The sequence below is a fragment of the Mastacembelus armatus genome, chromosome 15, assembly GCF_900324485.2.
Source record: "Mastacembelus armatus chromosome 15, fMasArm1.2, whole genome shotgun sequence".
NCBI classification, from domain to species: domain Eukaryota; kingdom Metazoa; phylum Chordata; class Actinopteri; order Synbranchiformes; family Mastacembelidae; genus Mastacembelus; species Mastacembelus armatus.
The window spans coordinates 22,589,292-22,613,891 of record NC_046647.1 but is presented as its reverse complement, the minus strand read 5'-3'; the positions used below and the strand labels follow the sequence as shown (position 1 = coordinate 22,613,891).

General features: G+C 45.9%; 3 protein-coding genes across 4 annotated transcripts; 1 reads left to right on the top strand and 2 right to left on the bottom strand.

The window, feature by feature from the left end:
• Positions 1 to 551: 551 nt before the first annotated feature.
• kif11 (kinesin family member 11) lies at positions 552 to 9,823 on the bottom strand. 2 transcript variants are annotated; one of them, XM_026310141.1, is made up of 27 exons: positions 9,670 to 9,823; positions 9,361 to 9,465; positions 8,711 to 8,840; positions 8,353 to 8,450; positions 8,126 to 8,204; positions 7,811 to 7,996; positions 7,542 to 7,666; positions 7,320 to 7,410; positions 6,706 to 6,851; positions 6,348 to 6,444; positions 6,125 to 6,220; positions 5,905 to 5,993; positions 5,585 to 5,672; positions 5,094 to 5,167; positions 4,886 to 5,000; positions 4,647 to 4,718; positions 4,392 to 4,527; positions 3,946 to 4,115; positions 3,606 to 3,731; positions 3,307 to 3,462; positions 2,804 to 2,943; positions 2,358 to 2,518; positions 2,154 to 2,272; positions 1,675 to 1,897; positions 1,355 to 1,515; positions 987 to 1,091; positions 552 to 810 (listed from the first exon to the last, which is right to left on the bottom strand). In XM_026310141.1, the coding sequence occupies exons 2-27, from the start codon at positions 9,426 to 9,428 to the stop codon at positions 700 to 702; spliced, it is 3,162 nt and encodes a 1,053-aa protein (XP_026165926.1). In that variant the 5' UTR covers positions 9,429 to 9,465; positions 9,670 to 9,823; the 3' UTR covers positions 552 to 699. The 2 variants fall into 2 exon arrangements, with proteins under 2 accessions (XP_026165926.1, XP_026165927.1); XM_026310142.1 differs by having other exon boundaries at positions 552 to 807.
• A 6,897-nt stretch (positions 9,824 to 16,720) lies between these two features.
• Positions 16,721 to 18,116, top strand: LOC113132024 (early growth response protein 2b-like). The gene is made up of 2 exons (XM_026309825.1): positions 16,721 to 16,892; positions 17,023 to 18,116. Exons 1-2 carry the CDS (start codon positions 16,721 to 16,723, stop codon positions 18,114 to 18,116), a joined length of 1,266 nt encoding a protein of 421 aa, XP_026165610.1.
• Positions 18,117 to 19,893: 1,777 nt separating this feature from the next.
• On the bottom strand, positions 19,894 to 23,871 carry adob (2-aminoethanethiol (cysteamine) dioxygenase b). The gene is made up of 2 exons (XM_026309119.2): positions 23,613 to 23,871; positions 19,894 to 23,156 (listed from the first exon to the last, which is right to left on the bottom strand). Exon 2 carries the CDS (start codon positions 22,985 to 22,987, stop codon positions 22,226 to 22,228), a length of 762 nt encoding a protein of 253 aa, XP_026164904.1. The 5' UTR covers positions 22,988 to 23,156; positions 23,613 to 23,871; the 3' UTR covers positions 19,894 to 22,225.
• Between the last annotated feature and the right edge of the window lie 729 nt (positions 23,872 to 24,600).

Here is a 24,600-nt window from a genome sequence, read left to right as displayed (position 1 = left end):
TGGATTTCCCACAACAAACATGATAAACAAAAAGAGAATGAAGTCCATTGTTACAGACTAAACCAGTGTTTCCCATTTACCCTGCACTTTTCTTGTCTGGACATTTTCACTGAACTTCTCAGATGTTTCTGGGTAAAGCTGTTTATGAGGCCAGTCAGAGAGGCTCTTTGAACTGCACCTCCATAACAAGTTGCATTGGTATAAAAAGATATGTGGTCAATTACAGCACATCTAAAACGGTTTCCTGTGACATGACAAAAGCTAAAGACTATTTATGTAACAGAGCGACAAGTTAAATGAAAGTGATGACAGTAGAGCAGTGTTTGAGTTGCACATGATGCAGCTCGTTCAGACTCCCATTGTACTTCAGCTTTTAGGAAACACATTATTCACCCACTTTAATAAAAGTGTGGGATTGTGACAGATCCTGTTGCTTTTTTTAAAAGGTTTCATTGAGTTTTGGTTCCTCATCTTGGATCAACATCACTAACTGTGTCTAACTCCAATAACATTGTTTGTACTTGAACTCTGGAATTAATAAACGAACTGTATAAAATAAGCAGAAAACTTTATTTTTTTTTTAAGAACAAAATGCAAAGACAGATTTCAGGAGACAAAACATTTAGAGGACAAACTGATGATTAATATTATGAAGAATAAAACACAGTAAAAAGAAGAAATCATTAAAAATAAGTAGTTTTAGTTCTGACAGCGGAGTGGTGCTCTGGATTTCACTGGTGTTGAGTCCTCACTTTCTGAAGCCTTTGTCCTGGTGGGGATTTTGGACTCTTTCTTTCCACCTTTCTTCTGCTGGAAAGGAGACATTACAAAAACATCGAGTCATTAATAATCATGTCATTGACAACTACTGTTCCTGGTTTCATTTGAAAGAAGTCAAATGCCAGATGTTCCTCTGTACAAATCCCATTTCAGCAGCAGCAGCAGATGTAAACCATCCAGACTGGTTAAAGATTTTCACTGCTCACCTTGAAGAAGGGACGCCGTTTGGTCTCATTGAACACGAGGTTCTCATCTATGAAGGACGGCTCCGTGGCCAAACTTTCATTACTCAGCTCGTCCTCCAGGGAGGACTACGCAAGACAACAAGGGCAACATGAAAATGGAGAAAAGGGAAACCCATCATCTCACAGCACTGATGAAAATGTGATGCTGTGCATTTGTAACATGCAGTAAGATTAATGTTAATGCAACCAGCTTCTGAGTTTTCATCTCACCGTCTCTTAATCAGCGTAAACAAAGTTCCAGTTTACGAGTAATTCAGTAAAAACACAAGCTGCACTGTGCCGACGTAGAAGCTGTCACCAAGTTACACACGGCGAATAATGTGACCGACCTGGCTGTGTTTGTCGTCGTCGTCCTCATCCAGCTCCTCCAACACCAGGGCGGTCTGCAGCTCCTCCTGCGTTTTCCTCAGGCTCTCCAGCATCTCGCTGCGGCTCCGCACCGTCGCCAGATTCCTGGGATACACAAACTCCCGCCGCTGAGGGGTCACACCTGAAGGCAACAGCAGACCTGGTTTGTGACTCAGTAACACATGAGGCTCGGCCTGAATGGCATTTTGGCGCCATAAAAGGAAAACACTTCACTGAATCAGCAACAGACACAAATTTTAATATAAAACCAGTGACAAACAGGACAAGTTGAATCATTTACCAGTGGGAACATCCTGTTGCAGCTCGTCCTGCAGGAAGCCATGGACCAGCTGTTGGCTCGCCTCCATGTGTTCCTGGAGCTCAGCCCGCTGCTGGTCCATGAGAGCCCGGTTCTGAGAAGTCTGGTCCTGCATGGTCACCAGAGCCCCCTTCACCTCCTCCTGACGACTGGCCAGCTCCTCCTCAGCTGCCTTAAGCTGCTCGCTGAGCATTACCTCCACGCTCTGCAAGACACGGAGCATCAGAATCCAAACAAGTTAGAGCAAGAACCACCTGCCAGGGCTCTGAGGTTTCACTAGGTCACGAACAAACTGGGGTATAAATAAACCTGAAGAAATTAGAGAAACTTCAGTAAGTTCCTCATGGTGACTGAACCAACATCTCAACAGGCCATTTGTAGCAGTGAACATCACTGTTCATTTGCAGTATTTTTTAGTTTTTAGCTTTTATAGTAAAATTCCTGTGAAATTCCATTTTTACCTGTTGCTGAGTCTGAGCTTCAGCTGAAACCTGCCCCAGCAGGGAGAGGTGCTCCTGGACTTTAAAGTCTGTATGCTCCCTGACTCTGGAGCTCCACTCGAGGTCACGGTCCACCAGGCCTGCAGCCAAACGCACAGCGTCATCAGTAACACACACTGAACCAACCACAGCTGTGGGGTGAATGTTTAAAGAAGTCTGTTGTACCGGACACAGAGCTGTGGAGGTGGGAGCAGCAGCTCGTCATCTCCTCCACGGTATTCTGGCTCTCGTCGGCGTTCAGACGCAGCGAGGTGGCAAGGGTGGAGCTGGTAGCTGGGATGAGGTCTGCCTGAGCTGAGGCCCGACACTCTATTGTACTGTAACTGCTGCACACACACAAAAGAAGGTGGTGATAATGATTTGCTGAATTAAAATTCTCAATTTCTCTTTTTAGCTTTTGCAACAGAAATGACCTTAAATGTGACAAAGGATTTGTGTCGTCGTTCTGGAAAACCTTTCTCCACTTTTCCATAAGCAGGTGTGACAACATAAACATCATGGGATCACACCATCGCATGATGGACCAGTCAGTCAGAGAATCTGACCAGTCATGCATCCCAGTGGATACCCACTCTGGTCTGCACACGTTTCACCTGACACATCAGACTCACCTGCTGACGTTCTCCTGGAGGCTCTGTAAAGGTTCCTGCAGCGCTCGGGAGGCAGAGTGCACATCAGTGTAGTCCTTCTGGGCTTCCATAGTCATCAGGCTGAGCTGGTCCTGCAGGAACTGCATGGTCTGCTTCATACTCTGACACAGCCAGACACATTAATGATTTAGTGTGGAACCACTGATTGATTAATTAATGGACCCAGAGTCTGAGCACGTGGATACCAGCTCTGAGACAATGGAGAACTACTCTCAACTCAGCCACTACAGAGTTTTCGTCTGCAGTGTTTGAAGGCTGATTTAGCAGAGACCTTTGCTCTCAGTGAAACAAGGACAATGACAAAGTCTCTTGTGGTTTTTTTCTCTTTTCAGGTGGGAAACACCAAAACACCAAGCTGGCTCCAAAAGGAGCTGCATTCAGTCGGTCTGGACAGAGGGAGAACCCTGCACTGAGAAATTTGAAGAACTGTAGGTGTGACAGTACTTGGTCTTAAAGTGACAGACCTTCTGCTGTCTCTCCTGCGCCTGCCTGATGTTGCTCTCCAGCTTGTCGCTTTCAGCCTGCAGGGCGGTCAGACCCTGCACGGTGGCCTCTCGCAGCCCCGCCATCTCCTGGACCAAGCCGCTGAAAAACACACCAATCCCCTTCATCGCCTCCACCTGCAGGAAGGAGAGATGAGGACCCAAATGTTTAGCAGAGGTCTGATGGTCAGCTGTGACCAATGATATAGAAACTTTTTACTTTTAAATGATCAGTCACATGAGAAGAACACAGTGGAAACAGCAGTTCAAAGGGCACTAACCTCATCAGCCAGAGCTCGCTGCGTCTCCACTGTGGCTCTCAGAGTGTCGCTGAGCTCCCTGATGGCCGATAAGCCCATCAGAGTCTGAACCGTCAAGACCTCCTCCATGTGCTGCTGGTGCTCTTCCTACACGCAGACAAAAGAAACTGAAATCAGCCCATGACGATAAAGTTAAAGGTATTACTTTATCTATTAGACCTCGAATTGACAAATCTGATAAAAGGTGGGAGAAATGGAGGAGATATTGTCTGATCATCTCCAGCATGTGTCCTACTCTAATAGTGTGCAGCCCAGTCAACACCATCCTTCAAAATCCCTCCTCCTGTGTAACTGTCCTCACCAGCAGCTGCAGCACACCCTCCTTGTCCTGCACACAGAGCACCGCCTGCTGCACCTTCTCCTGGCAGCGAGTAACGCCCGACGCCACCAGCTGCCCGACGCACCCCATGACCGACTGTAAGGTGCCAAGAGCTCCTTTCTGAGCCGCCTCGTTCGTCACAAGCAAACCATCTGTATAGGAAGAGAGAAGGTTAAAAACTCTATTTTATTGTTTCGTCTAAAGGCCATTGTCTCCTGACACGTAGCAACTTCAGCCATCACAGGCCTTCTCTTTAAACCAGTCTGCCATTGAACTTCCTGAGGATATTCACTGACAGCAGGAATCAGAGCCTTGTTTATTTTCAAAGTATAAACAGTAAATCTTATTGGTGGACATTCAAACACTAAAGAAAACCCGTGCACCACCAGGGTGTTTGTTCCTACTGTGGCGCAGCTCTGAGCTCGTACCAATGGCCTGTGAGTAGCTGCTCAGCATGTCGCAGTGTTTTGCCCCCTGCTGTTGGACACACCGCTGCATGGTGCTGAACGCTCCCTCCATCCGCTCAGCAAAACTCTGCTGGATGTGCCTGTTGTGCTGCTCCACCTGCGATCGACAATCCAGGTCACAAAACATGACGAAGCTAAGAAGCTAAATTATTGCTAAATTTTTGAGGGGGCAGCCTGATGTGATGCTGCCAGTCAGACACAATCATTTAGTGTGACCTTGTTCTTCCTGTCCAGCTTGTCATGGAGACCCGACACGTCGTTGGTGCTGCTGTCCGCCGTACTCAGCAGCTGAGGGAGGAAAGAACCACAGTTAAAACCCACAGTAACACAAATCTTTGACCACAGACCAGCTGAATGGGAAACCAAACCAATCATTCCATAGAAACGTAAGCGCTCATCCTGTCGCTAAGTGAAAGTTTAGGAGCTCAGTGTTACATCAGTCAACATGCCCTCACCTGCCCAGCAGTGTTGTACAGATTTTCCTGGGCTGAGCTGAGCTCGGCACAGATAAACTCCTCCTCACTCAGCTTCTCTTTGGTCTGCCGCAGGTCTCGGCTCACCTCCTCCAGCCTCAAGTCAGCACAGAAAACCTCAGTTTAGACCAGATCTGCACCTGCAGTCTGATTGTAACAACGTGTAACAACATGTAACAACAATCCTCACCTCTGCTTCTTCTCATCCAGGTCCACAGTGCACTGCTCCAGTCTGGTTTTATTGTCCACAAACAGCTCTGTCACCTGCACAGGGGCAGAAAATGTGAGACTACCTGGAGCAGTAGCTATAATAAACCACAGGTCAACACTATACGGGTCTAACATGCTTCATTAGATGCTTGTCTCACGTGCTCAAACCTGCATGATCCATCTAAAAACCTGCAGAAACCAGTTTGGACACAACATTAACTCAGTGTTAAATTGATGTGTCTGCAAACAGATTCTTATTCCCAGCTGCAGCAGCCACAGACCAACATGCTGGTCCCACACAGTCCCCCTACTGAGCCTCAGCCCAGTGTTCCCTCACTTTGAGCTCTGGGTGTGGTACAATCTCTGGCTCTTCAGCTGCTAAATGTTGAGCAGCTCATGTCTGACTGTTTGTTGCTCAGCACGTAGAGGTCGGCTTTACAAACCACACCCTGAAACATCTGGCTCTAATACCTTCCTGATCTCCTCCTCCATGACAGCAATCCGGTCAGTGTACTCCACCGCCTGCTCCTCAGTACTGGTGAGCTGACTCATCATACTCCTTAAACGCAAACACACAGTTCGTATCTGTTACATGACACACAACCTATGATGCAGCTGGTGATGATGTAGCTTCATTTAAAAAAAATACTGTTATATTTCTATGATGGTCAAACCTGGTACATCTGTAATTCCTCCTTTGCAGCTCAGAGCTGACAGTAGATGTTTTTACTTTATTTTGGTGATTCATTTATAAAAGACACACTGTGACACTAATAAAACTTGTGACCTACTCGTAGTTTTCTGCTGACAGGTAAACTCCGTTCTTTTCTCGAGTGGCAGCCAGGTCTCGCTTCAGACGCTCGATCTCCTCCGTGTACTCCTGAACAGACAGAACCAAGTCAGCGTGTCCTTAAATGTCTTGGGGGCCTGAGCTCATTTTACACTGACACCAAACTATTTGTTCTGAAGAGCAGTGAAAAGTAAAAGTAAAGCTAGACTCAAAGTCCAGACCTTGATGAGCGTCCTCTTGGTGAGTTTCTGGTTGACCTCAGGCTTGTTCATGATGTTCTTGGCCCTGCTGGCATATTCGAGGGTGCTCAGAGTCTCCTGCACAGAGAGAAGAATCACAGTCATCTAAATAATAAGCCACCAACCAAGATGGGATAACAATAAGCCCATTTTCTCTCTCTAGAAGAGGCCATGAGCACGTTTTCACAGAGACAGCTGAACATACTTCCAGGTTGCTGGAGGAAGGCGACACAGTGGCGATGATGGAGGTTTTTGTTCGTCCTCCCAGCGAGTCCTGCAGGATTCTGGTCAGCTTTGACTCTCTGTGGGAAGAATGTGCAGTAATTATAGATAGACTGACATATCAGCTCGCAGAGACCTGTATGAGAAGATGCATCATGCAAACACCCAACACAGCCTGAGGTCATTTACAAAGGGTGTAATCATCTCCAAGTCTGTCCACCAGAGGGCACTGACAATCTAAAACACACCACCTGGTATTCTCCCTATATATATCCTGTATTATTCAGGGGAGGCGGGTTTCCGTTCTTCTCTGTGATTGGACAGATGAAGAGGGAGTGCACCTGTACGGGATATGAGGCCTTTTCTCCACCAGAGCAGTGATCACTCTGCCCAGCGTCAGCAGAGACTGGTTGATGTTTCCCGCCTCACGAGCTCGTTTGTCCACGGCTCCAGAGCGTCCGATGTTCTCACTGCCGGCGAGATCCACCTGGAGAGGAGGAGGTTTACGCCCATTTACCACATGGAAACATGAAGTTGTTCTTTTCTTTTTCAGATTTTTAGACCTTGTTCCACTTCGAAAATGATGAACCAACAAAAGCTGTTATTTTAGCCAACACAATCATTTAATATTTATCTGCAGATTCATTTCTGATGAAACTAAAAAAAGGCTTTCACACACTTAAAAAAAAAAAAAAAAAAAAAAACATTCACACATTTCCAGAGAGGAAGTGACATTTAAAACATCAGTCATTTATGTCTTTACATAAAGAAACTACAGAAAATCTCATCCTCCTCCTGCTATTGATCAACAGCTCTACAGCTCTGATTACTTCACTTCAGGCTACTACTCTGTGTTTGAGGAGATATTACCTAGAGACTTCCTTGAGTATTTACTTACGGAAAAGTACCACAAATACACCGAGTTCTACTTTAAAGTTTAACAGAGGATTAGTACCAGATTGAGTTTGCCGATCTTCACCAGCTCCTCTCCATCCAGAGTGACCTCCTTCATGTGAATGGTGACCGAGAACACGGAGTGCGAGCGACTACAAACGTGAAACACAAGTAAGTGTGAAATAAGCACCTGGTGAACGAACGGCTGCAACACAGTACAGACAAAAATATTCTGTTCAATATGCTGCTCAGCAGCTGCTGCCTGAGGAAACTTCACGTGTACCTGGAGTAGGCGTTCATCAGCGTGGAGGCAGTCCTCCTTTTGGCTGCTCCTCGCTCCAGGATCTCATAAACTTCATCTTTATTATGAACCGTCACCTCCTCCAGACCCTTCACCACCACGCCGCGCTGCAGGAGCCGGCACAGCAGTTAGAACAGAGGAGTCACAGAAACAAACGTCAACACAATGCACCAACATCTGCAGGCGCTCTGCAGGACCATTACTGAGATCAGCACGTTTATTTCGCTGGGACAACCGGGGCTGATGGGCACCTTGTTGCGCGGGTCGTCGAACAGCTGCAGACGCTCGCTCACGTCCTCGCTGGGGGCGAGCAGGTCAAACAGCTCCTCGTTGTAGATCTCCAGCAGGGACACTTTGACGGAGAACTCGGTGCCGTTCTCAGAAAGCTTCTCAAAGATCTGGTGCAGAGTCCTGGGGATGATGCCGGCCAGAGGGTCCTAACAGCACAAACATGAGGAAGTGTTGATTGTTTGTGTTAGTCGGGTCATTTAACTTGTTAATTAGCAACATGGGTTCCACTACTGTTAACACCAGTTCCAGAAACTACATCCAGACTAAACACTCACATCCTCCCATGTGAACTGCTCATCTGGACTCCTCTCTCCCTCCATGGTGAAGGTCTTTCCTGTTCCGGTCTGACCATAGCTGGACAAGACAGTAGAGAGGGGACAGACTCATAACTGAAGCAAAAAATAGTTTTCATTTCAAATCATTCATTTTTACCAGTAAACTCCCAGACACAGAGTTTGGCTGATGTGACTATCTGTTGACTGAAAATCTGCATCACACTTACGCAAAAACAGTGCAGTTGTATCCCATGATGACTTCGTCCAGAATAGGGCAAACGACGCTCCTGTACACGTCGATCTGTTTTGCAGCTGGACCAAACACCTGAGGAAAAATAGGGTTCAAATACAAAACCAGTTTAAATTTCATCTGCACAACGTCATGATCAAACAGAGTAGCTGCTTTAGTCATTTATTAAAGACGCATGGTGGTGTGGTGTCACGTCGGAGCGTCAGGAAACAGGAAGGAGAGATGCCAGTATCTGATTAATAACTGCAGCTTTAAAGGAGCTTTGTGAACCATCACTCCATCACAGCTGTATAAACCAAGTGCCAGAGCACTGCTGAGCTGCTGCAGCCACTCACCATGTCAAACGTGTAGGTCTTTCGTGAGGCTTTGTCGTTCAGGCCCCCTGTCCTCACGATCACCTCCCTCCGGTTTTGATCGCAGTCGATGACCCCATAAGACGCCTTTCGCTCCACCGTGTTAAAAGGCCTAAAAATACAACGCGGTACAGTCACACTTGACTCCTGAAGAACATCTGCAGACCAACAGCAGCAAACCTCTTGTTTTTTGTTCATGTTCAGACCAAATGGAAAATCCTCATAAACATGAAGCTGGACCCAAAAATCCTGTTTTTTCATGAAGGATGACACAATTAATGGATTAACATCTTTCAGAAAACATGATATTTACATTAAGTCTGTAACTAAAACACACAAAACAGGAAGGCTGTTTTTACTGTAGGTCAACAACAATAAAGTGTCCTGCAGTTACAGGCCAACACAACATGTCTGACATCACTTACACAGGATTGTTCAGGCTTCATTTCCCACTTAAGGTTTTTAAAGATCCTTCCAGTGTTTTGGTGGAAGGATCTGACTAAACTAACACACATTGTTGAGACGAGCTGTCATGCTAACGATGCACCCAGCCCACAAGGTTTAAATGTCAGCACAGAGGGAGGATTTAGCAGCAGACGAAGGTGACATGAAAACAGGGCTCGTCTCCTCACCTGCATCTCACCACCACCTGGATGTTTCTGCCTTTCTCGTCCCGTTTGACCAGGCTGCCTGACGACATGTTGGACAGATGTTGTCCTCGGCCAAATCGAACTGGTCTGAAAACACCACGAAGACTCGGTTTTAAGTAGTTAGCAACCTGCTATGATAATGTGTGATAATGTCACTAACACAAGATCAATACAAATGAGAACCACAAACTAACAACAACGACGTTTGTCAGACTTTAAACTCGCTATCGATAAATTAGCATCACAGCTAACGTTAGCGCTGTAACTGGCGTTAATCCAAACCGGACTTACCGAACCACGATGCGTCCTTATCGTCCTTTCCTTTAACAAACCTCCAAATTAATGTCTCCACTCGAAAATGGCGTTAAAGTCAAACACTCGGCGTTTGTTCGTCTCCTCCGACCGACTTCACTGGCGCGACACAACCTCAACAACCAAAACGAGCGTTTCAAACCGTAATTTTAAAATTTGAACAACCAATCACAGGAGAGCAACGGACACGTCGATGACGCTATTCGTCAGAACGGGCGGGTGACGCAATGACGCAGAGCATCACGGGAGGAAACCTGCTATAAGATGCTCCACTAGGTGGCGACATCGTTATTGATATTAATATCAATATTTATATAAATTCATAATGATTTGATAAATGACATTACATAAAAATATGAATACGAATATATTAATATTAATGTCAATACATTATTATTACTATTATTATTATTTATTTATTTATTTTTTAAGTAAACATTGACATACCACGGTGTAAAAATGTTTATAGCATCCAAAAGTAAAAGTATTAATGACACAGACTGATCCACTTCAAAATAATGTACAGTATGTTAATTTATCGGATTATAATTACAGGACTAGAAATTATTTTACTTGATTAATACATGAGAGTGTAGGAGCTGATTATGTTTTGTATTAAGAATCTGAATTTGCTTAATTGAGAAGAGCTGTCAAATATAAACGCAGTGAAATGCAGTGACAGAGCTGAAAATGTTAATAAACATAAGTGCAAATATTCCTCAAAATTCATGTTTATCTTTTAATAATATATTTTCACTGAAATCGGACTGAAATAAAAGCAGCACAGAGTTTTTCACTGGTGTGATACTGAAGCCTCATGGGATTTATAGTCCTTTCACGCTTGTGCACTCCAAATTTATTCGCATGCACACAAACAAAAAATGGTTTGATATTTCATTTAAATAAGAATTGATTTTCCATTCAATAGCCATAAATATACAAACACAGACAGAACAGTCCAAATTATTATACATACATTATACATTTCAAACCGAGACAACAAATTCAAAGAAATAAACCAAATTATTAGCACATTTCATAATTCATACGCTTTATTTCAGGTGTATGAAGTGACCAGAGGCAAGCAGCAATCCATCTGCAGCAGACTGTCCGCCCACTCAGCCCCTGAGGAGGACGAGGGGGTTGCCCTTTTGGCTCTGGCAACCCCTTAAAGACACACACAGACACACACTAACCCACATTTATGCATGTATGGATTCAAACACACAACAAGAAAATCTCCTCTTTTTGTAGTCCTATCACATTACAGCGCTGATGTCTCCCTGTGTTGGCAAAAACAACATGCAACAAAGTGCAATGGAAACAGACCCAGTCAATAAATGAGAATATACATACAATTTGTCATGTCCAGTGAAGAGACAAAACCCTCAGATCTGTGCAGCGATGATGACACTGTAAACTTCCTTATATTAATACATGAAAGTGACAGAAAGGTCAGATTATCCGTCATGTTTCCCTCAGAAAGTTTCTTAGCTACTGCAGCTGCAGCATTTTAGGGATGGCAACGCTGAAATCTCACATTTCCCACTGAAACTGGGGTTGAAGTTACGAAATAAAACAAAATCGTTTGCTGTAAAAATGTAAAACGGACTCAGTTGAGTAAATAAACAAGTTCAATGAAACCAAAGATGTATAGTGGACCGAAGTGTCAAGAAGAACTTAGAGCTGCACCCAGGCAGTGATAACACCATATCCCCCCGGTCAGTGTCGGTTCAGCCTCCCCAGCTCAACATGCTGTGGTGCTGTTTGAAAGGTCTGAATGAAAAGTCATGTCATCCTGCAGTTTTCTTCGTAAAGACTAGACAGGTCAGAATATTCTTAAATGAAGCAAATAAAAGTTAAAGTCAGAATAAACACACTGACACATTGAACCCTGACCACAGTAAATTGGGAACAAAACATGATGTATTTAGGAATAAGTTTACTGCGTTTACCAGCTCGTTCTAACTGTGTTTTGTCATGTTCATCATAGGTGGATATCAGTGTAGTCATAACCATGATCATGAGACCATTTTCGTATTTGACAGGGGTGTGTAGTTGGCAGCTGGGCCCTCACACTTCGTTTCTGCATTTCTGCAGCAATGCATGTTGGGAAAATCTGCTAGTGTTGCTTCTTTAGTTTAATATAATAATTTGAGAGAACTTGGTAATTTTGCATGGAGTTAACGAGAAAAGATGAGCCGATGCCTCTAAAATCAAATTTTACAGTGAATGTGGTTGTGACTTCCCTGATGCCCTGACATTGTCTGTAGCGCCACCAGCAGGACAAAGATGCCACCTCATCATTTTTAAGGTGGATTCAAACGTAGTGTTCAAGCATCTTAAGGGAAAAAAAAAACAGGGAAAACTAGAAAAGGTTTTGGTGCAAATGTTTTTTCCGTTCAGCAGAACGTCAAGTGTTTGTACATGTTTTCATCATCATCATCTCAAAAAACAACAACAACAAAAAAAACACCTTTCTGTTAAAATCTGCTGTCCAGCAAAAAATCCACTTCATTTCCATAACAATTTTAACTGCGAGGGAGGAAGCAAAGTGAGGTGGGAACAATCGTATTGTTTCTCCCCCCTACTCTCTCTCTCTCTCTCTCTGAGTCTTTTTGTCATTGACTCCCACTCAGGCCCGGGGTGAGGATGACCCTTTCCGCCAGAAACCTAGAGGAGCCATAACTTTGTGGTTGGACGGACAAACGTTGGGCTGCATTTACCTCAAGAAGCATCTCGCTCCTTTTCTCCATCTGTGTCTGTGCAGAGCGAGCAGGAGGCCTGCTGGACGCCGTCGAGGAGAAGGAGGGTTTTCTCTTCACCGCGGATTTAAAGTGAGTTGGATTCCTGTTCTTTTGTCACGTACGTGTAAATCCATCAGTGAGAAAATCACATCAACTGGAGTGGCATCGAAGAAAGATGGAAAATCACAGGTACAAGTGAAAAATATCCCAGTTATCTCCCTGAGTGTGGAGCAGAAATGACCGAAACATGTTTTAAATAGCTCCTGGAAATGATTTAAAGCAGAGTCAAATCATTTCTGAGCTTGAAACAGATTCAAGGAGGGAAATGATTCTCACAGTTTGCTTCTGTCAGACTTTATAAAATATGGTGTTTAGACAGTTTTTGTAGAAATACAAGAAGTTTATTTGGTTTTCATGACTGAGGGGCGATGCAAAGTCAAATTTCTAAAGTATGAAGATGCCAGGAGTCGGCAAAGGGCCTCAAGTTAAAGGTAAAACTAGAGGCCCATTTTCATGGCAAACAGCAGATATTTGGTTGATTTTAGAGCCATAAGGAGGATTTGATTTGATTAGCTCTTATTTTTTCTGTCAGATTTTTAGTCAACATTCTCCGTTTTTTCTTAAATGAGAACATTTTCTATTTGTCTGGTAAAATCACAAACTAAATGTCTTTAAATTTTACACACGTCACCTCGAGCTTGGTGTGTGTGTGTGTGTGTGTGTGTGATGCACATTGAAAAAGACACAATGACTGTAGGACGCTTGGAGTTTTCTGTGGTTTGGTGTCAGTTCTTATTTGTATTGCCATGTAGTTAATTTGATGAGTTTAATAAAGAGTCAGGTCCCAGTGATCCAGCTCAGCCCAACAGGACTTTCTCCATCCGTTTTGGCTGCATAAAGAAAATCCCGGTGGCCTGAAACCCGGATCCTTCGAGGACCTAATTACCCTCATTTGATACCAGAGTAACCGCCGACACATTCTGGGTCTCAGAGATGGTGTCGGGGCCATTCACCGCGGCCCGGAGCTCATTGATGCGTCTGTCTATTATCCACCGCTCAGCAGTCAATACATTGGCCATGAATATGCAATCGCTTCTATTGACGATCAGCGGGTTCAGCGCCTGAACCTCTGACTCATCTGTGTGTTGATCCAAAACCAGAAAACACCTCCTGCTTTAATGAGAGCTGTGGATTTGTGTTGCGTCATCTGTTTGTCTGAACCAGCAACATGAGTTAAATCAAGTTTAATTCACCTCAGGGCCAAACGTTCAGGATCTGAGTCTTAACTTCAACTTAAAACTTAAAGAGTTTCCATCCTAACTGAATCGTCTTCATTTGAAAAGCAGAAGAGGAAATTTAGATGATTTATGGTGTTTCAGTTCACTTCCAGTTTTTGGAAAAACAATTGAAACATATTTACAAATAATCTCTTGTTAATAAAACATGTAAATGTGAAGTGAAAGATGAAACTTAGTGGATTGATGTGGCTGCTGCAGCTGTTTAGTCATTAGCACATCTGGACTTTAGCTTTAAATATGAGTAAAACTTGATTTCTTCTCATAAAAAGGTTTTGTGAAATGTGAAAGTGAGAAGCCTCAGCATGAGGAGATTCAGGTACAAACGCTGTTTTGTTCCCGCTGCTGTAAATGTGACGATAAAAGAGCGAGGGGTCAACGCGAAGGTGCAGAGGTCACGAATTCTGCTCGAACAGCAGACGACCACATGACGCCTTCGACCTGGAGAAAGAAGGAAACCGAAAGCTGCGTTTGGTTGTTTTGGCAGTTTTTGGTGGCAGGCGGTAAAGCAGGCTGGCCCGACCCGAGCAGCGTTAGAGGATGAAGACAAAGATCCATATTAACAAAAACAGCAGATGACAGATGATTAATCGGCATGGTGGGGTCTGCCGAGCCGCCGGACCCCTGGCTGACACCTCCAGCCACCAAACACAAAAACCAAAAACCCCCCAGAGCCTCGGCGGCCTGCAGGAGCGTGGGCGAAGGGTGGAAGCAGGGCACCGTCCCCACGGAGCAGTGTGTGTGTGTGTGTGTGTGTGTGTGTGTGTGGGGAGAGGAAAAAGAAAGACTGTGTGTGTGCATTGGAGGGGGGGGTGGTTGTATCTGTTTGACAGTGTTTGCGTTGGTGTGTATATGTATTACACACCAAGAGTGTCAGAGTGTGTGTGTGTGTGTGTGTGTGTGTGTGTGTGTGGGAGTGTTTGTGAGTTAAAGCAGCAGCAAAAGTGTGTGTGTTCCCAAAGCGTGTGCGTGTGTTTTCCAAGTCTGTTCACTCCGGTGTGCATGTGTGTGTTTGTGTGTGTGTGTGTGTGTGTGTGTGTGTGCGTGGCTCGACCAAACCCCCATCTGCCACAGGGTGGGCGGCTCGTCACACAACGACAATACACACCAACATTTTTGTAACTGTGGGCGTTCAAAAGGCTCGGAGAGCTGCAGTCCTCCCGCTCGCTGCGTCTCCAGCTTCAGCCTCAGCACATCATCAGCTCACACACCGTCACACTGAAACATGTTGGTGCTACGCTGCAAATATATCAGAGCGTCACATCTTTATTCCCCCCTGACGCCTTTAACGTTAAACACCACCCAACGTGGAGCTGAAATCCTGGCCTGAAGGAAAAGTCCAAGGATCAATAAAATCTTCGTCACCCAGATATGATCAGTGACGACTGACAGAGCTCCGCTGTTTCACACAGCTGCTTCCAGATGTTGGCAGTGATCGATAGATACGTTTACTCTGTAAATCGGTGTAAATGTGAGGTGCTCGTACTTTTCTGTGACGTTCTCAGCTGCACTACCTTTCACAGGACTGTGGTTAGTAAAATACAAATGTTTCCCACATTTTATTATTAATTGGCAGAAAATTCACCTACTTCATTAATTACTGACGTCGGTTATAATGGAAAAGTACCAAACATTGTATTAAGCCCTCAGATGTTGCACCCTGGGTAATGTAGGCGCCTAAACATGTCTGGATCTGCTGCGTCAATTCTGATGGTTTCTCTTTGAAACTTTCCAGTGTGGTTTGTAAAATGGGAGCTGTGGTTTGTTTGGGAACCTCAGTTTTAAAATCTTCAAGTCAGAACATTTTCCCACATTTGAACAGTGTCTGTGATTTTATTGGACAGAAATGTCCAAATACAGACTGATCATCAAACTTTATTGATCCCTGGGAGGAAATTCCCAAGATACCCAGCAGTATGGAAAGTACTTCAAATCAGAAGTATATAAGGTAGTTAAGGTCAGCTACCCAGCGGTATATAAAGTACTTCAAATCAGAAGTATATAAGGTAGTTAACGTCAGCTACCCAGCAGTATGGAAAGTACTTCAAATTAGAAGTATATAAGGTAGTTACCGTTAGCTACCCAGCGGTATATAAAGTACTTCAAATTAGAAGTATATAAGGTAGTTACCGTTAGCTACCCAGCGGTATATAAAGTACTTCAAATTAGAAGTATATAAGGTAGTTAACGTCAGCTACCCAGCGGTATGCAAAGTATATGACTACTTTTACTTTGGATTCTTCAAGTATATTTGGATGCTGGTACTTTTTGACATTTACTGCAGTAACATTTGGATGCTGGTACTTTTGGACTTTTACTGCAGTAACATTTGGATGCTGGTACTTTACACCTTCACCAAAAATGACTTCAAATGCAACCAGAACCAAACGGTTCCGTGAGTCTCCTCAGGACGACAAAAGCAGGACAGATCTGTTCCTGTGCAGTCAGTGTGTGGGCTCAGCTGGCACAAAGACAACACGGTGCAACCCAATGTATCCGGATACCAGCCATATAAGCAGACAGGGATCCTCTCGCCTCACCGGAGAACCCATTTATGGAGAAAGAGTGACCGGAATTCCGAATGATGGAGCTTTTTTTCCATCATATACAGGAAGAACAGGTTGAAGCTGATGTTTGGGGAAAATGTGGAAATAAAAAAAAAACAACCCAGATTTCAGCTTGAAGTGTAGGCTGCGAGTTTGAATATTCGTATTTAAGCTCGAAAGGGTTATTTTAATTCTTTCCACGTTTCGTCACGGAGAGCTCCACCAGTCCTATTTCTGGAGTTCCCTCTTTTTTTAAAAATCCAAGTCCATATTTGGTAAATGACGTTGCGGGACACCTAGAGATCCCCTTTATAACCATACTGCACCATCCAGGAGCTGTTTACAGGCGATGAGAGGCGGAAGGTGTTCCTAATGTTTGGGAGTGTTGCAGAAACCGAATTAGAATTTGGTTAAATCGTCTTGAAACTGCATCTCAAAGACAATGACCGCAAAAATAGCGGACGAGGTTTCCGCGTCTCTCAGCAGTATTGCAGATATTCCTAAAGATGTGTACACGGCGGAGGGGGGGTCGTCTTCACAGGCGTCGATTGTTTTTAAAGAAGAGGCTGTAGAGGGGGAAGAACGTGGAGGGAAACCTGATGAGAATGAAGGGGGTAAGAATTTGTGTAATTTATTCCGCAGGACCGAGAAATGAACTTTGCACCGAGGCGTTTCAGGGGTTTTGGTAACAGAGTCACAGTGACCGTGTCAGAACACGATCCTTAATTTCCACTGCTGCTTCATAACCGAGCTTCTTTTCTGTATCTTCAGGTGAGCTTCTGTTCGAGGAGAAGAGCGCACCTGAGGCGCCGCTGCAGGGCTACCTGGCGCAGTACGTGGCGACTTTACGCACGCACCCAGTGGCGTATACCGGGAAGTTCTCAGTGGACTCCAGAGGTGCAGGAGGACCGTGGACACCGGAGGACGTCATCAACGTGGTCAGCGCTGACATCGCCACCCCGGGTCCGGCCACGGTGTGCGGTTCGCCCTCACCATCATCCGACATTTACGCAGGAGGCGGAGGAGACGCAGCGGACGCGGAGGACGGTGCCATGGCGCACGGCCAGCCGGACATCAGCCACATGTACGCGCCCCCTCATCCTCACGCCCACACTCACCCGGCCCCTTCCTATTCCTGCAGCGGGGACATGTACCCGGACCAGTCAGCAGGGGGGTACCTGGCGACATCCACCTGCGCCGTGTCCTACCACCCACCTCCGTCCTACAACACCGCGCCCAAACCGACGGTAGACGGCGCCGCGCTGCTCTCCATCATGCCTGAGTACGGTGGCTTCTACCAGCAGAGCTGCCAGAGAGACATCCAGACGGGTTTCCCGGAGAGGAAATCCCTCCCGTACCCGCTGGACTCCCTCCGGGTGCCGCCACCTCTCACGCCTCTCAACACCATCAGGAACTTTACGCTCAGTGCGTCTACACCGGCCGGCGAGGGTCCGATGACTGCCGCTTTCCCCGCCCACCAGAACCTCCCGCTCAGACCGATCTTGAGACCTAGGAAGTATCCGAACCGGCCGAGCAAGACGCCCGTCCACCAGAGGCCGTACCCGTGCCCGGCAGAGAGCTGCGACCGCAGGTTCTCCCGGTCGGACGAGCTGAGCAGGCACCTGCGCATCCACACGGGCCACAAACCCTTCCAGTGCCGCATCTGCATGAGGAACTTCAGCCGCAGCGACCACCTCACCACCCACATCCGCACGCACACCGGGGAGAAGCCCTTCTCCTGCGACCAGTGCGGGAGGAAGTTCGCCAGGAGCGACGAGAGGAGGAGACACATGAAGATTCACCTGCGGCAGAAGGAGAAAAAGTCCTCCGGGTCCTAATCCTCACCTGGACCCACGGGCTGCTGAATGTAAACTTTCTAAATGTAGAGCAGAGCAGTGTGGACACACCCTGCCCTGACCTCTTAAAGCCCAAACTGTTCTCACAAAAACCCTCCTGGAAGCCATATCTTTCCAACATCAGGGAAAACCAGGACCCGAGTCACGTGTTTGGTCATGTCTTCATTATTTAACAGGCCGTTTGAAAGTGGTCCAGGCTGAACTTTGTGGCCCAGATTTCTGTAAAATGTAAAGAGACTTTGGTTGAAGACCAACAGATGTGAGCCACAGTCTGTCCTTCATGCTCTCAGGGATCCAAACATACTGAACAGATGAAGCCAAAATCCTGCAGGTCAGCTGCCATAGAACCCAGCTGGATGGTTCGGTGTCAAACAAACACACAGAACAGAGACATCAGAGGACACACTTCATGTTCTTAACATAAAACTCAGTAAAAGTTTGACCTAACCTAATTTAATCCTCGATCATGAAAATCCTAATTTGATGGTGATAGTCTTGGCAACGTGCTCTCCTCCACTGTAGCGGACAGATACCAAAACACGTTTGAAGAGGTTTATTATATCTGACGTTGTGCATCGTTGTGAGGACACAGAGTGAAAATGATGCTTCGAGTCTTTGTTAATGGTCTTTAAACTCAAAACCAGTTCACTGGTTTAGTATGACTCCATATGGGAAACGTAAGGGGAGTTATCAGGTAGTCCCAGTGCACCCAGGTGTTACTGTGACGTCACAAAGGGGGGGGCTAAAGCAGGAACCCACAGGAAGATTAAGATGCAGCAAAATGAAGCTTTTCTATTTAATCCTGGATTATTAGAAACAGAGAGGACTGGTTTGGGATGTTATGAGACTAGAGCCTGATAATCTGTTTATTTCTGCTTAGGTTTTTTTTATTGGTGCATGTTTGCAGGTGTATGCACACACAACCTGCCCATATGTGTGTATGTTTCTACCTGATGAATGTGAGCTAAAAGAGACACTGGACAAATAAAAGTTCTGTTTTCGTGTTTCATCTTTATGCAAACAAGTCCAGCACCAGGTTCTGCTGGACTGATGCTTGTTGTCGATGTAAATAAAGTTTGTTTTGTCTGTGGCCGCCTGTTTTTGCTGCTCTTTATTTGTGGCGTTTGCACAGGAACGGTTTCACCTTCCACCTGCTGTGGTGTCCATGTATGAAGCTCCACCCACTGACGAAGATCATGTGATGAGATGCTAATGATGAGATGCTAAATGGACCATGTGGTGGTTTTTTGACACATACTGTCTAAAAAGGTTGAAGATGAACATGTTAAGCTGCTTTAACAGCAGCAGCACTTTAAATATGGATTGAAAAGTGGCCAAAAGTATGTGGACAGGTTACTTAAAGCTCCATAATGTACCTTTAAGAGAGAGAGACTGTCTTTGGCCTTCTGTCCAGGTTTCCTCAGTTTGGTGGGATTGTTTTTACCTTGGATGACACGTCTCAGCGTCATCTGTGGCGTGAGCAGGTGGTTAGTTAACAGCATAAACAAGAAATTTAACCACTTCCCACAACATTTAACTGCTGCTCGTCACGCTAACGTGGAAATCTGAGCAGCAGCTGAGGTAACTAATCCAACACGGAGCCAGAACCATGACTAAACTTTACCACCAACACTTCCTGCAGACCTTTCACAGTAAAAGCCTGCCTACAGAGGGAAGGGACTACAGAATAGGAGGCTCTTAATGTGAAGCAGATTTAGTTGTGAGTTTGAACAGAAAACAGCGTGAACACAGCGAAGGCTCCTGTTTATAATAAAGAGTTTATATAAGTTAAGTCTGACAATGGGCCCTGATCATTTATGACATACAGTGTGAAACTGAAAAACAACTTGAGGCTGGAACATGTTTTTCCATCTGCAAATCCAGTCACAAATGAGAAGATAAAGGTCTCATTACACAGCAAACAAGCGAACGCTGAGGACTCACGGGTCATGATGAATCAGAGAGAGCATGCCGTCAGCCATATCCTGAAGACCTGCTCTGGGTTCCCAGTAAGTCTTTGTCCAGAAACCAGCTCCAGTCGTCGCTGTGAGCAGAGAGAAGCTGCAGTGGAACCAGAGACTGTAAACAGTGACGGCCGATCTCAGAGTCCAGAGCTGGTTTTTGGAAAAAGACGGGCCTCCCATTGTTGGTGAGGAAGAACCATGTGAGCCAGGTCAGCGGTGTGGCTCCCTGCTGGGTTTTTAATAGTTTTTGGACAACAATGGAGAGGTCATCGCCCTCTAAATGAGTCCTCGGTGCTCGGAAATAAAGATTTAGTGAAGTCACATAAACGTTCAGGCTGCAAACTTGATTTAAAACACGCCGCAGGAATTGAGCCGCTCTCCTGAATCAGTTCTTGTGCTTTCAGCACCAGCTCATCGTGTTGTGAAGCAAACCAAGCAGGCACGTTTAGGCAAAAACAAACAGCACGTTTTACATGATCACACAGAAAACATTCGTTATAAGCAAGATACATGGATACAGCTGCTGTTGGTGTGACTGGATTAGGACAATCTGATTCAGGGCTGATTTAAAGACCTAATTAGAAAACCCGTAGAGTCGACGTTTGTCACTTTTACTCATCAACTTTGGACAGTTTTCTACTTTCTATGTGTTTTTTTTACATAAAGTTACCCAAAATGCAACACTTCACAACTTCGTGACATCACTTCTTAAAGATTAAGAATCAATTTTTCATAACGTCTTTGAAACGAACGTCCCACGTGCAGTGAAACATGAGTTTAGTGTTGATTTGAAGCTGCAGAGCATTTGTTCAACAGATTGTTTATCTTCAGTCTGAGCTGTAAATCATCATCCTTCCTTCCATGAGCCTCACAGAGTCGATTCACTGCACGTCGAAACCACCTCGATCATCAGTCGCAACAAATCGCAAACACAATCCTGAGGATAAAACTTCATCAGTCTATAATCGGCACAGTCCTAAACACAAAAACAAGAAAAACCTACAGTTTAGTAAAACACGAGCCTTTAAAAGAGACTCGAACTGGAACCGACGTCAAACGGCCTGAAGCAGGAAGACGATTAAAACCCAGAGACAACTCTGCTCAGGTGAGGACACAGGTGATGCTGATGCTGCATTCAAGGTGCAGGCAGAAGTCTGGAATTCCCAGCTAGTGTCATAACTTCAGAACACATGCACTGCCTCCCACGTGCAGCAGCTGTTTAATAAATGATGACAACTGTTCCTACAACTGCATGTTTTAAATACATATATATATATCACAAGCTGGTTTCCAGTGCTCCCTTCAGGGCAAAGGTCATGCGATACGTGGATTTAAAGGGGATTCTGTTGTGTTTACAACATTTACCGACAGGCATCTCAGAAACCAAAATGCTGCAGCAACTTCAGACTTCCCGACTTCGCTCGAATGCAGCATTAGCACTCTCCACTACATCAATCTGTCATTTCTTGGCACCTCTCCTGAAAAACAATCTATTTTAGCCTGGCTCTCTCACCATTACAACTCCAATGTTGGTGCTTTTCAGTTTTCTAACCCTCTGAGGTGAAGCGTGGTCTCGCCCACTGACGGGAAAACAAACTGTAGTAAAAACTAACGCGTTAAATCAAGCCCTAAAGTGAAAGACCGGTTTCTGAATAACAGAGTCGAAGCAGCCTCCGTGTACGGACACATGATCCCAGACTCTGCAGGAAAATCTCTGATCTGCAAAGAGAAAAGCTGCAGCACAAACATCTGGAGACTGAAATGTCTCGGGATATTTTAGATAAAGGGGTAAAACCAGGACCAGGATCACAGAGGGTCGGGAAAACTGCACCACGAGAAGATAACGTCGCTCCTAATTTCTGAAATGTGGGTCTGCAGAGAGAGGAGGAAATAATCATCATGTGCTTCTCAGCTGCACATGAACAGGTACATTCTTGGTCATAAATTAAGCCCAGAGTTGGTTGGTTTGCTCCGGGCCTGGAGCGGCTTCACATGATCCGGACGAATGGGGGAGGATTTAGTGTGGCCCTTCATCCAGCCCAGGGGCCCCGAGTCACTGCAGCGGTGCATCAGCCAGACCAGCCCGAGCAGGGAAGCCATTTTGAGGCTGCAGGTCAGTCAGATGGCTCAGACAGACACCTCCGGGCCCGGGTACGGCTCCCCACCGCACCAGAATTCCGGAGGCTGAGAGATCTCCATGAGCCAGACCTCCTTCTCCCTCTGCTCGTTCTGCTCTGTGGGTTTCACCTCCGCTCCCGTCAGAACCCGGTAATAGTGGCAGTCTCTGCCGTCGTCCGGGTCGTACGGTGGTGCCAGGATGTCCATGAACGCTGTCGGGCCGTCCACGGCGTCGATCTGGTGGAGGTTGTCCCGGTCCGGGGAGAGGACGCAGGGGCCGCTCTCCTCCGTGTACTCCCCGGTGGAGCGGAGCACGGAGCGCCGCAGAGCGCTCACCTGGCCCGGGGACAGCGCAGGCGGCGCCCCCTGAGTGCCGCCCCCCGGCCGCTCCAGCCGGTCGAAGCAGGTGATCCGGACTTTTCCGTACATGACTTTGAGGATGCCGTGCATGCCCGGGTGGTCGTGCAGGGGGATGGAGGCGCCGCTTTTCAGCAGAAACACCCCCATGCTGAACTGGTCCGTCTCGCAGATGTGCATGTAGGTGACCGGGGGCGGAGGCTGGACGCCGGGCGCACCGTCGTCGCCTCTCCGCGGGACCAGCTTCAGGTCCACCGCTCGCACTTCCGTCATCAGGCTCTTCAGTTTGCCGTGGTTCTCCAGAAAGGACTTCCCGGCCTCCTCGCCGAGCCGGGGCAGGGCCCTGAAGGTGACGAGAGCCTGTCGAGCTATTCTCTGGACGATGGGGGCCATGCTGCTGTCACCTGGCATCATACCGACGGAGGAACCGTGCTGACCGGGCCCGTGTCGCTCGACGGTAGCTGTCCTTCAGCAAATGCAGAAGATCGTCTATGAGCGAGATGACTCACGCTGCAGAGATTCTTCTTCTTCTTGAGGCTGAACTGGTTTTGAGCCTGGTTCCCTCAAGAAATTCACGCGAACACTAAAACAGTTTTTACACACAGGAACAATTAGTTAAACCTGATTATTGTCTATTGCTGTGAATGATCTTGATTGTTCGATTTCTGCCAAACTAAACTTTATTGTTCACAAATGACATTAAAGACATATTTTCTTTATTCCTGCGTTGATAAATGTTAAACTATTAAACGGACACGGATCTTAAACACCCTGAGGAAGTGTGTGATCCACACACTACAAATGACATGTACATCTCTCTATTTGGCTTTTTACTGAGAAGTAATGGGCGGATTACAGCCCGGGCCTGATGTTACGGAGGTTAGAGATCCTGTATTAAGTGAATTGTTGTTTTTTAGTGGAACAACATGTAGTCAAGGTGAGCAGAGAGACGCAAAATGACCATAAAACAACTACAGGAGATGTAAATTGAGCGCAAAGGAACACACTGCGAGGAAATAATGTCAGAGTGAGACCTCACCTCTTTGTCCCTATCTTTGGGCGGCGTAACACCACGTTCATTGCCCGCTTCACGACCACTCGGTCGCTTTTTGCTCCTTCGCGTGGTCGTTTTGTGTTTGTGGCGTGTGAACACGTGATTGTAGCGTGTGGACCAATCAGACGTCCCACAGGTGAGACGGTGAGTGTGTGCAGGTGATTTTCAGACGGGATGTGACCCAGAAACGAGCGCTCTTATCGGCTCCCGTTCCCCATTTTTGAATAACTGTCAAACACGTCCACACCAGACGACGCATTACGCATTACTCCGCGTGCATTGTGGGATATGTAGTGAGGCCGGCTGCAGCTGCTGTGCTCACCAACAGAAAACAATGTGGATTCAAATTAATAACTAAAAGGAGTTTACTGGGGCCTCATTCCTTCATATTACTATAGAGCTCTTATTGTGAAGGACTGCACTAGTTTAAAATTCAACTCGCTGTGGAGGAGATGGACTACAGCTCCCACGATGCCACAGAATATTTAACTTTTAATGATCTTTGCCCCCAGCCATAAATGTAATGAAGGGGAAACCCAACAACAGCTAAAACACCAGGGCTCTGTCAGCACACTGTGATCTTCTGTCCAGACTTCAGGCTCGGTTCATGTGTGAAAACAGATAAAGTCATAAAAGTCTGATTATTAAACTCAGTAGGAGGAGAACGACTCAAAACACGATTAGTCTCATATATACAGGAGTTCTGACTGATAACTAAAAAAAGTGATTCAGGTTTTGTGACAAAAGACCACAAAGAGACACAAAACCACCTGTAGACCCATAACAACCACAAAGAGACACAAAACCACCACAAAGAGACACAAAACCACCACAAATAGACACAAAATCACCTGTAGACCCATAACAACCACAAAGAGACACAAAACCACCACAAAGAGACACAAAACCACCACAAATAGACACAAAACCACCACAAAGAGACCCAAAACCACCTGTAGACCCATAACAACCA